This window comes from Rattus norvegicus, chromosome 11, assembly GCF_036323735.1.
Source record: "Rattus norvegicus strain BN/NHsdMcwi chromosome 11, GRCr8, whole genome shotgun sequence".
NCBI classification, from domain to species: Eukaryota; Metazoa; Chordata; class Mammalia; order Rodentia; family Muridae; genus Rattus; species Rattus norvegicus.
In genome coordinates this window covers 65,215,713-65,228,324 of record NC_086029.1, presented here as the reverse complement: position 1 = coordinate 65,228,324, position 12,612 = coordinate 65,215,713, and the positions used below count along the sequence as shown (strand labels likewise).

At 40.5% G+C, this 12,612-nt stretch overlaps 1 protein-coding gene across 1 annotated transcript in view; it reads left to right on the top strand.

Moving 5' to 3' along the window:
• The first annotated feature begins 2,314 nt into the window (after window positions 1-2,314).
• Window positions 2,315-12,612, top strand: part of Myh15 (myosin, heavy chain 15) — a 141,345-nt gene continuing 131,047 nt past the window's right edge. The window contains exons 1-4 of the mRNA XM_039088869.2: window positions 2,315-2,465; window positions 6,136-6,242; window positions 8,946-9,089; window positions 11,895-12,051. Of these exons, the coding sequence (XP_038944797.1) occupies window positions 2,378-2,465; window positions 6,136-6,242; window positions 8,946-9,089; window positions 11,895-12,051 (496 nt within the window). The 5' untranslated portion in view covers window positions 2,315-2,377. The remainder of the gene's footprint in view (window positions 2,466-6,135; window positions 6,243-8,945; window positions 9,090-11,894; window positions 12,052-12,612) is intronic.

Genomic DNA, 12,612 nt, shown 5'->3' with positions numbered 1-12,612 from the left:
GTTATGACATCATGCCCTTGAATTTCCAGATCTTCAGAACCACAAACTAAGTAAATATGTATGGGTTTGTTCTATATGCAGTTACAATAACAGAAAAGAAACTGAAATACCAGCCTTTGTTACTGTTCATTTTATGGCTTTATGTATCTTAGATCCACAAAATAATTTAGGAAGTAAAGATACTTTCCCACATATTTAACATAGCTCTCGGAAATCATACAAATATTGAGCAAGATTAAGTAATACTTTAAACTTTTATTGTGTGTGTGTGTGTGTGAGAGAGAGAGAGAGAGAGAGAGAGAGAGAAACAGAGAGAGAGAGAGAAACAGAGAGAGAGAGAGAGAGAGAGAGAGAAACAGAGAGAGAGAGAGAGAGAGAGAGCATATACGTACCCGCACATACATTTGCATGTGTGTAGACCTGGTTTGTGGCTAGAGATCAACTTAAAGAAGTACAGTCTCTCCTTCCATTATATGGATCTCAGGGATCAAACTCAGCTTGTCAGTTGCCAGTCGTCAGGGTTGTAAGCAAGTACCCTTACCACACACAGAGGCATCTTCCTGTGTACAAAATAATTATTGATTATAATGATGGATATTTATATGTATCAGTACTTGAATAGAAAACAAGAGAAACACACTCAAGAACACTTAAATTGGGGCTTAAAGAAGGAGTTAGTTGAGAGTTTGTTGAACTTACAGGAAGCAAAACCAAGAATGGGATCTAAGTCTCCAGGGTACCATTGCTAGGAAAGCTACTCTCACTTTTCTTCCTTGCTCTCCTGCGTTGCTTCTTTTCTTCAGTCTTGTGACTTCCTCCTTACTGATTAGAACACCTGTGACACTGGTAATCCCACTGGAGTGCCAACCTCAGTGCTCCAGTTTGTATCCCTCCATTGAAGCAGTATTTTGTCTTACAGTGGCACCTAAGTTCCAAATCTAACCTCTTGGAAATGTTCTGGTTTTCCATTTGGTACATGTACTCAAGCATGATCCAGTAATCCGGGCCTTAGACACACAGGCTGCATTGCAGACATAGCTACAGCTGGCTCGTTAGCCATGAGGCCGGGCTCTTCTCAGAGAATGGGTAGGCTTTGTGGTAATCTAAGCTGTGCCGAATGAAAGTGGATAAGGATTTAATAACTATGAAAAGAATGCCATGTGGTGATTGATTGAATATAGACAAGGCAAGGAAGGAAGAATCAAAGACGACAGCAAGGGTTCTATGTGTGGGGAATCAGAAAACCAAGGTCCAGGGAGGGACTATTTGAGTGTCAGGAAAGGATGGAGGGAAGGAGTATGTGTTAGAAAGTAGAGAGCAAAAATATTTCCAAATACAAAGCAACCCCATCAAAAGCATCTGCTCAGGGCAAGAGATGGGATTTTAGCTTTATGAGTGCACCTCTTCCTGTTGCTCTCCGTCCAGCTTCCCTCATTCTGACCTTGCTGACCCTCATTATATGAAGGGTGGCTTCTTTATAAAAATTGCCTATAATATAACCAAGATGAAGGGATTCAGAGACTTCAGGCTGACTTATTTGCCTGGCAAATATTTCTTGACTCAGTAAACATTTCCACTCATACCTGCTTTTCCCCCAACGCCAACCAGCTTCCCACTCCCAGCTCTTGCTTTCCTCAGCCCCTCAGTGTCCATCTGCCTCTGGTTTTATAAACTCTCCGACCAAGATAGTCATCTCTGAAAGGACTCTAACATTTTTCTTACTTTATACCCATACTAAAAACGTATCTGAATACCTTCTCTCCTTGGTCATCTTATTCTCTGCATAATATTTGATATACCTAGAGGCAGTTAGAGTCTATCCTCTATTTATATCAAGAGGTCTAGTGTCTGCAACTTGACATTTGTCAATTTTACCTACTTTGCCCCTTGCCTAAGTAGGAATTCTGTGACCCGAGGTTATAATTTGATCTCTACCAGACTCAGGAAATTTTGTGATTTTAGAGGCATTTCTTCTACAAAATTATTAAAATTTAGTTTTGAAATTTTGATGGTATAAAGACAAAGAAAAGCTGGATCATGGTTATAGATCATCGATATTTTATTTATATTTTTCTTCTGACATTTAAAGTGATGCATTTTTATAGTTTCCTGAAAGGACATTTGGCCCTAGGCACTGAGCCTTCAGTGCTTAATGAATGACCTGCCTTTGATGGATTTAGACGTCCTTGAGTTCAGTTGTACTATGACACAGGTATAGAAGAAGCATTGTTTGGTCTATTATGAATGATTTACCATTTTAGGATGAGTGCCTCAATTCTTTCTCTCCTTATATCTTTTTGCAGAACAAATCCTTTTCCATTTCCTGCAGTCCTACATCACCCCGGCCCTCCATCGTCCCCCAGTGGCTATTTTAAGAATGATGGATCTGTCTGAGTTTGGAGATGCTGCAGCCTTCCTCAGAAGAAATAGAGCTGAGCCTTGGTTCCAGCCCCCAGCCTTCGATGGTAAGACTGTGGAAACTGCTGCCTTGACTTTATATTATTACTTCAAGGAAGCAGAACTATTTTGCAGAACAAGGTGGCAATGAACCACCAGTTCTGGAGACTAACCTATTCAAATGGCTTGCCAACAGTTGCTATGAATCTTTGAACAATTGAAGACATCAAAGTGTCCGAGCCAGGAATAGTAATTTCAAAGAAAACAGGAAGGTAGCTGGGAGGAATCCACACCACATTTATGTAGTCCATTGACTAGTACTCTCTTCTAGGAGTTGCCATAGATCAAGGTTTCCTTAGAAACCTATTAATTATCAGTGAGCACATTTTAGTGGGGGGAGGTCTGTGGCTTGGCTGAAAGTTGGCTTCTTTGCACACTGTGAAGAAGGAGGGAAATGATGTTTGTGAGCTGCAGGGCTGGAAGTGAGAGCTTGTCTTTGAAGACATTCCTGCTGTTGGAACCTGGCCTTCTGGCATAGGTCAGCGGGGTTTCTCAGCCAAAGTAAAAGAAAGATCAGTTAGGAGACTGCCATTGGAATTCACAATTTCTTTATCCTTCAAGCAAGGCCAAAGGTTAATGAGGATTTAGCTTCAAATAAAAAGGCCAAGTTTTACATTAAAATTTCCAAATAAATGTAACCTTCACCCTCATTCTTTTTAATATTTCTGGGCTGCATGACCATTCTCTAAATTTTAGCTAATTGGAGATTTGGAAGTCAGATTCACAGTGTGGTTTGGCATCAGGTCACCTACATGTCTTAATTCCAAAATTATTTAACAGTGCACAATAAAAACTGAACATTGTTCTGGTACCCAGAATTAGTCAACATTAGACTTTAATGTGACCAATTATAATACAAGCCAATTATGAAGGAAATTGTATTTCCGTCACAGACCTACCAGTCCTGGATCAGCTCCCAGTTTCCCGTCCTTGTATTTCATTAGTGTGATTGCATTTCAAAGTAGCTAATTATAATCCTTCAGATCAAATAGAATAACAGAGCACTCCCCAAAGTCAGAAGTGGCCGTGCGGAGGCATTTCAAAGGCAGTTAGGCAACTAAGACAAGATGGTGATGGTGCTACCAGGGAGGGAAAAAATCAAAATTCCACCAACACAGTGAAGAGAATTTAATCTAGAGAGTCAACACTCTGATGGCTTAACATAGAGCAATCAGTATAATCTTGATAACATTTTAAACATATAACCCTTCTTTATAGACATTCATTGGCAGCAAAAGATTAAAAAAATTTTACAAAAGTTCTTACTCTCTCTGGGCTAGGTGACAGCAGGGTTTGTGTTCAGGACTCAGGCCAAATGGAAACAGCTTAATAATGGGTAGTTGGCCAGCTTGGATTTCAATCCCTTGTTTGTGAGGATCTATTGCTTTATCAGTGGAATGAAGCATCTTGCCTTACTGAGTCTTCTTTTTATTCACCTGCCAAAGTTAGATGAACAAAAACACTTGTCCTGCCTACTTTCCTTGATTGCCGTTAGCACCAACTAGTGCTATAAGCTCGAGAGTAAGTTTAATAGAACATAATGATACCCAGAAAAGAAAACTAGAAGTGCTGGGTGTTAGGGAGGAACAACAATGATTTTAGAGGTGAATATAAAAAGAACTCTCCCAAGGCAAACCAATGATTTTTTTTCCTAGAAGAAGGTAAATTTCTATTTAATATAACTATACATTTAAATTTAATTTAATTTTCTCTCATACCATAGAACAGTGCCCCATAAGAAATGATACAAAGAAACAACGTTGGTCACTTCCCAGCTTATTTATGGTGGTTTTAGTGTTTTAAATATTTTTATACATCTCAAATCTTCATTAGTAAATGTTGACCATCTTCATATTATATGAGATATATAACCAGAGAAGTTAGGAAAAAGGAAATAATATAGGGAAAATATCCTTCATTTATAGATGAGAAAAACAAAACTCAATAAGACAAAATGGTTGCTAGACAACTCCTTAGAAGCAAGACCAGTACTAAAGTCTAGATGACCCAATTCAAATGCACTGCCATCTGCATCCGGAGCTCTCTGCATTATTGTGTTTCCCTGATGATGAAACAAAGAGCTCACCATGGGGTGGTAGGTGAGCCTTGCTTGAGAGAAATACTGAGGAGAACAAAGAAGCCAAGCACTTGTTAAAGGGAGCACAAGATAATAGAGTAAAACTAATTTAGGAGGATGGTAATTTGATGTTTAGAGTCATTAGTCTAATCACGGCTAATACTTAGCTATGACACTGTTGGCACTGTGTACATGTGTTATCCTTCTTTCCAAGTTCAGGGACAGACAGACAGAGACAGACAGTGACAGAGAAAGACAGTGACAGAAAGACAGAGAGACAAAGACAGAAAGAATCATCAAATTTCTTTTAAGTAATAATATGTTTTGAAATTCATAGCCTTTAAAATGCTAAGGAAGTACTTTTGAAAATCAAATATATTTTCACAAACTAAGATGAAAACATCAGTGTTTGCATAAAAGGGAGCAAAATAATAAGTACAACACAAAACCAGTATTCAAAAGCATAAAAAAAAAAATAAGAACGGCAGTGAAAACTTAGTTATAAGGGATTTTCACATCTGCTTACAAAGCAGTTTTCAGGGGGGATTGTTTGTAGTTAGGGAAGGGGAGAAAGCAGCACATTGTAAACTGTTATAGTAAGAAAATAGTGAGCAATGAAGTTCTATGCAGAGACAAGAACTGAGGGAGAAGACGAGAATAGTACCCAGTTCATTTCCTCCTTTTGTACACACTCATCACTGTGACACACAGCCCACCTTTAGGGAAAGCCTCTGGTAAAGGCCACTTGTCCTGCAGCACTGAAATACATGATACTTTGATAACTCATATTTTAGAGACGGAGGTGGTAGCCTAGCTGTCATTCCCATTAGCATCATAGTCAAATGTGGTTTTCCCCTTGCCCTTTTACCTACTTGACTGAGGAACTCTTGTAGCATGCTAAGACTCATTTTCTTTGAAGAGAATTTTTCCTATTCATCTTAAATGGCTAATTGCCCCAGGTGGACACCAATTTGCTAAGTATTTAAATGAACCTAGAGAAGCTTTTTCTTTATTCACAGGATTCCTAACTTATTTCACCAAGTATTTTATGGGTTACCTTTATGAAAGACTCCATTTCTTAGGGTTAAGGCATTGACTGAAGGGACAGCAGAAGGAAAAATAATATATGATGGGAAATACAAGTCGATTTTATTATATAACAAAATAACTGATATTCTCCTTCAATCTCTTCAATTTAGCATGTCCTTCTCTTAACAGACTGTCATTCAAAGATTTAAATATAATGTATAGAAACCCTTAAGGACAGGTCCATTAACATATAATATTCCACAGAAGTAACTAGATCATTTCTGAATGAGTATTTTAAGGGGATCTGGGATCTGGATGGGGAAGGTGAGTTAATTGGACAATTTTCTTGTAACCTAAGGGCCCATGATGCTGGCAGACATCTGCTTGTGGAAATTTATCTTGTTTCTTTACAAGTATGTAGTAGTCAGTCATAGTTAGAATTCCTGTGATTATATAAGTTTGTGACTTATATTGATAGCTCCAAGACTTGGTAGAAACAAGACTATTGGTGTGAAAACAACGAATGGAGATGCCCTTGAGTGCTGTAGTTATAACCCATCTTTTCTTTCTAGGGAAGAAGAAATGCTGGGTTCCTGATGGGAAGAATGCTTATACTGAGGCTGAGGTTAAAGAAAGCAGCGGTGATGGACACGTTATTGTAGAGACTAGAGATGGGGAGGTAAAGCAGGCTTTTTCCTTCTGGGTTGTCTGTGCTCTCTGCCTAGTCAAGTCACTGAGTATATCCTTTCTTTAATGCTGTGCTCCTAGGGTAAATGATGCCGCGGATAAATCTTGAAGTCCTCGTTCATGTTTAGGGTACTCTTACCCTTACCATCCAAGACATCCAGTGACTGTAAATAAGGTGGTTAGAGTAGAGAATACAAACTCTGGACTTACAATTGTTCCACCTGTTTTAATAACATTTCAAGTTCCTCCTACTTCCTCCTGTTTCCTTCCATCTTTTCTTTCCTGCTCCTCTTCCTCCCTTACGTAACTTCTGTTGCTTATTTTTTCTTGATACACAGTTTCAATCTATGGTTTCTAGAATGACCTCAAGCTCATGATCCTTCTGTCTCCCAAGTGCTGAATCTCGCTTTGTGCAGCATCAAGGAAAAGGCGGACTGGGGACAGAGCTCTTGCCTACTAAGCATGACAACTTAGGTTTAATTTCTAGCACTTTCAAAATGTTTTTTTTTTACTAGAAGAAGGATCGTTGTTTTAATAAAATAATATCATATCAGAATAACTAAGGGATAGGTAAGGTCCAGGTAAATTCTAGAGAAAGAGAATAAAGGCTTCGATGGCAGAGGAAAGCTGTTAACCTTGCAGGAAACAAAGAGAAATGGAGACAAATAGCACAGAGAGAACGTATATGCTTTCATGTCATATATTCATATTCACATGTTCCTAAGCTAGGCTCTGCTAGCTATAGGACAACCAGCTTTAAACTCATCAAGAGATCAATGTACTGATGAAGTGATACCCTGGTGACCAAATTATCTCTCAATGGTGCTGCTAGCCAGAGACCAGTTCTTTAAACCAGCTTTTTTTCCCCCTACACCATAACATGAGTTAATTATTCACAATTCTAGAGTCTCACGAACGTGTTCTCCATGCCAGCTTAGCTATGCTGAGAATCGTAATGGGGGACGGCAAGTAAATAATGGGAGTGTATGTGTAAGAGAGACATCACATAGCAAGATATGGGATAAAGAGGCTGCTGACTAGCCAAATGTCTGTCTGTCTGTCTATCTGCCTTCCTTCCTTCCTTCCTTCCTTCCTTCCTTCCTTCCTTCCTTCCTTCCTTCCTTCCTTCCTCCTTTCCTTCCTTCCTTCTTTCCTTTCTTTCTCATTTCATTTTAAAACAATTTAATTTTAATTTTTCTTTACTTTTCCACTTTACATTCTGCCCACTGCCCTCCTCCTGGTCACCCCCTCCCACAATCCTTCCTCCCTCCTCCCTCTCCTTCTCCTCTGAGCAGGTGTGTTCTCCCCCTCCATATCCTCAAGTCTCTGCAAGGCTAGGTGCTTCCTCTCCCATTTAGGTCACACAAGAAATACAGGCACTAGGGATGGAACAGAGACAGAGGGAATGGCCAACCAAATGTATTTAATTTTTAGGCTTTTTTATTTTTATTCTTTAATCTTTTATTACAGTTCAGTCATAATCCCCTTCACTGTCCACCCTCTGACTGCTTCCTATCCCATACCTCTTCCCCCTTCTCTGAGAGGATGGCCCACCCCACCCCACCCCACCAGACCTCCCCACTACCTAGGGCCTCAAGTCTCTTAAGGGTTAGGTACACCTTCTCTCACTGGGGACAGACCAGGCAGTGCTCTGCTGTATGTGTCGGGGCCTCATATCAGCTGGTATACGCTGCCTGGTGGCTCAGTGTCTGAGAGATCTCAGGAGTCCGGGTTAATTGAGGCTGCTGGTTTTCTTATGGGGTTGCCCTCCTCCTCAGCTTCATCCAGCTTTTCCCTAATTCCACCATGGGGGCCCTGAGCTTCTGTCCACTGGTTGGATGTAAATATCTGCATCTGACTCTTCCAGCTGCTTGTTGGATATCTTGGAGGCAGTGATAACAGGCTCTTGTCTGAGGTACATCACAGCATCCTTTCATGAGAACTGAGAGCCAGAGAGCTACCTCAGCCCACTCCAGTGCAGCAATCTCAGGGTCCGAAACAAACTTTAGGTTGGATCTCTTCCGTGTCTCCCACCACCTCTCTATTTTTGCCCTCCTGTAAATTAAGTTTCCAAAATACGTACTATTGGGGGAGATTCCCAAACTATATTCCAAACTGTAACATCCTCTACCTGTTCCTTAGATTCTGACCTGAAACACAGTTCAAAATGTAGTGATTTTGTATTAGGAGTCATTTGGCAGTGGGCAGGAGCAGGACATTATAGTGAGAGCGCAAGCAGTCATAAACCTATCACTTTCTGGTCTGTAGACAAAGGAATGTGAAGTGGATGGTGGGGCTGCACAATACCTTCAATACCCACAACCCTAAAAGGACATGCCTCCAATCACCTAAGGCCACAGTTTTTAAAGGGTCTACAATCCCAGGAGCAGGGATTTAACATATAAGTTTTTTGGGGAACACTGAGGACTCAAATTGTACCAGCCTTGAAAACCACAATGTGAATGGTTGTCTACTCTGAAGTCTTTTCAAAAGTATACAAAAACATGTGTGCACAAGGGAGATAGAAGAAGCTTGTGTGTTGAGACAAGATCTCTTTACGTTGCCTTGGCTATCCTGGGCTCACTAACACTCACTATGTAGACCAGGCTGGCCTTGAACTCACAGAGACTCGTCTTGCCTCTGCAGTGCTGGGATTAAAGGCATGCACAACCCTTTTCCTTTTCTGTTTCTGCAGAGTCTGAGAATTAGGGAGGACGAAATTCAACAGATGAACCCTGCTGAGCTTGAAATGATTGAAGATCTGTCAATGCTGCTTTACATCAATGAAGGGTCTGTACTGCACACCCTGAGGAAGCGATATGACCATTGGATGATCTATGTATGTATATAGGCTTTACTAGGAAATCTCATGTTGGAACTTGTATTCGCTGTCTCAACTTCCTTCAGTGATATCTTATATTTAGTTATAATAGCATCACATGAACATCCACTCAGAAGTCACTGTCTCAATATATTCTTTAGTTTTATCTGGTGAGCATGCATGTCATTTCTCAGAGAATGGCATACTAAATTGAAAGTATGAAGCATAGAATCTCATAGAGTAGAGTCCACATGACAGCTCAGTTACTTATTAGTTAAGGCAATGCAGTCTACCAAAAATATTTCTGGAGGAAAATATATTCGAAATGTTGTTCTTTCAACATAATTTTGCATAAAGATAAGACAAGTACATGCTTGTATTCATATATGTGACACTTGTGTGTATTTACTTAGAATCAGTTAATGAAAAAGATAAAAAGGCTGGGTTTGGTGATACACATTTTTAATCCCAGCACTTGAGAGGTAAAAGCAAATGAATTGTTGTGAATTTCTGGCCACCCTTGTCTACATAGTGAATTTCCAGACAGCTAGAGCTATGTAGAGAGACCCTGTCTCAAAAACCAAGCAAACAAGCAAACAAACAAAATATAAAAATACTCCACTTATGGACCTGGAACACTGCTAATTCAGATATAGACAGGAATTCACTATATATGGACCTGAATTTGTATTCGTCATGTGTATATACCTATTGCTTTATGCATGGAAGTCCAAGAGCAGCATTAAGGCTCGTCCTGACCCTGTGAACGACACTTGTGTTTGAAAGGACACTACAGCAAGCCCCTGAGAGAAGATGGGACTAGCTCTTTCAATGACACACTGTCCATGTTGCTGAGAAAGTCCATGCAGTTCCAAGTGAAGAAGGTTTTCTCCTTTCTCCATATTTCCAGTCTTGGAAACTCCCTGATGCTACATTTGTATAAGAAAATGGAATATTAGTAGTTAGCTCTACATATAAGTTGGAGGATTACACATACAGGTAATTCACCAGCACTTGGGAAATCAATTGGTTTCTCTAGTCATTAAGTTCCCGATGGTTAGTTCCTCCTCTTTTTTCCAAACCTATGCATTAGAAGCAACACTGAGAACAGGCAAAGGTAGTGGCCATAGGGATCCGAGACTGTGACAGGTAATTATCCTAGTTTTCAACTATCTGCCTTACCAGGTAACTCTTAGTTTCTCTGAAGATTTGTCTCTTAACAAAATTGACACTGAATGGGTACTTTTTTTTTAGCATTTTATAAAATTAAATTATTTTATTTATTTACATTTCAAATGTTGCCCCTCCTTTCCTGGTCCCCTACCCAGAATTCTTCACCCATCCCTTTCTTCTTTTCCTCTTAGAGGGTGCTTCACCTCCTCACCCACTTACCCATCTCTACCTCACCCCTCCCACATCCCTCTTGTTTAGGGCATCAAGTCTTACAGGATTAGGCCCATCCTCTCTATGAGGCCAGACAAGGCAGTCCTCTGCTACGTATATGTCAGGGGCTACAGACCAGCCCATGTATGCTCTTTGGTTGGCGGCTGAGTCTCTGACAGTTCAGAGGGAACCGGACTAATTGATACTGTTGTTTTTCCTATTGGGCTGCCATTTCCTTCAGCCCCTTCAATCCTTCCTCTAACTCCTCCATAGGGGTCCCCAACCTCAGTCCAATGGTTGACTATGAGTATCTGCATCTGTCTCAGTCAGCTGCTGGTAGAACCTTTTAGAGGACAGCCGTGTTCGACCCTGTCTGCAAGCGCAACATGGCATCAATAATAGTGTCAGGGTTTGGTGCCTGCGCATGAGATGAGTTCCAAGTTGGGCTAAGCACTGGACAGCTTTTCATTCAGTCTCTGCTCCATTTTTTGTCCCTGTATTTCCTTTAGACAGAAACAATTCTGGGTCAAAAATTTTGAAGATGGGTGGGGTGACCCCATCCCTCCACTGGGTGCTGTGTACCTACTGGAGGAGATCTCCTCAGGTTCCACCTCTCCACTGTTAGACATTTTATCTAAGGTCACCTCCCATTGAGCCCTGTGAGCTTCTCACAACCCAGCTCTCTGGGACTTTCTAGAGGTTTCCCCAACCCCTGCCCTCAGCTGCATATTTCCATTCATTCTCCTGGCCCTCTGGACTTCTCTCCTGGGTACTTTAAAACCTTATCTATTCACATGCAGTCCTGAAGTACATTCATCTCAAATAAAGTAAAAACACTGGCATTGTACTTCTTGTGAAAGCACTAGAGGAAAAGGCTTTCTTGACTTCTTAGGCTTCTTATCGCTACTGGTATTCATTGTGTTGGTTTCACTTCAGTCTCTCTTCAAGAGTCACATGTAGAGGTTAGAGAAATGGCTAAGAGGAACACTTGTGGAGTTTGTAGAGGAGTTTGGTTTGGTTTCCAGTAACGATCTGGAGGTTCACAACCATCTATAACTCCAGTTTAAGGAAATCCAGTGTCCTCTTCTCGATTTTGCTGGCACCGAGCACATATGTGTGCACAGTCATACATGCATGCAGGCAAATGCACTTACACATAAAAATAAAAATCTTTTTAAAAAGAGGCATACATGGGTCAGATATTTTTAGAAGTTAGTTCATCTCTCAGAGATAGAGAGGCAATCCAAGGTCTTGATGTAGGCCTAACCCAGATTTGTTGGCTTCTGTTAGAAATCATTTCTTCACAAGAATTCAAATCTCCCCTCTTCCATGTTCCCTTACAAGTAAATCATCAAACTGGCATTGCATGACAGGGAAGCCCTGTTAAACCTGGGAGTGTTGCTAGTCTATTTTCTGAAATCCACTCTGATCTCTCCTCAGACATATTCAGGTCTCTTCTGTGTGGCTATAAACCCTTACAAGTGGCTCCCAGTGTATCAGAAAGAGGTCATGGCTGCCTATAAAAGGAAGAGGCGATCTGAGGCTCCCCCTCACATCTTTGCTGTGGCCAATCATGCCTTTCAGGATATGCTTCGAAGTAAGTAGATGCCCTACAAAACGAAAAGGGAGAATCCCTAATTCTAGTTTTCTCCGTGTCACCAAAGGACACTTAGGTATTGTAACAGAGCGTGGCCTCACAGCTGCCTCATCTCTTGAAGCCTCTGTTTCCTACCAGATAAAATATAGGCAACATAGTATGGGCCTCCTATGGTTACAGGGACAATTAGCTTGTACTTCAGAGTGAAAAAATACATTTGTAGTGCTTAGGCTGGAGGCTGGCCCAGATAATGCCCCCTGCAGATGTCTGTTCTCATTACATCTGCTATACTGTCTGACACAGAAGCTATTCTATAGCTGTTACTATGTGATGATTCTCAAAAGGCTAAAATTGTCAACCATTAGGTAGTTACTCATTATATTTAGAGCAAGGATATGGGCTTAGAATTAAGGTGTTCATGTGACTAGTAAAAATACAGGTATCTGTTTTATACTGCAATTTTTTCTAAATGAGGAGCCTATAAGCATAGATGAAACAGATACTTCTCCCTTTTTGAAATACTTATTAAGTTGAAACTATTACTAAGAAAATTGTTAATGA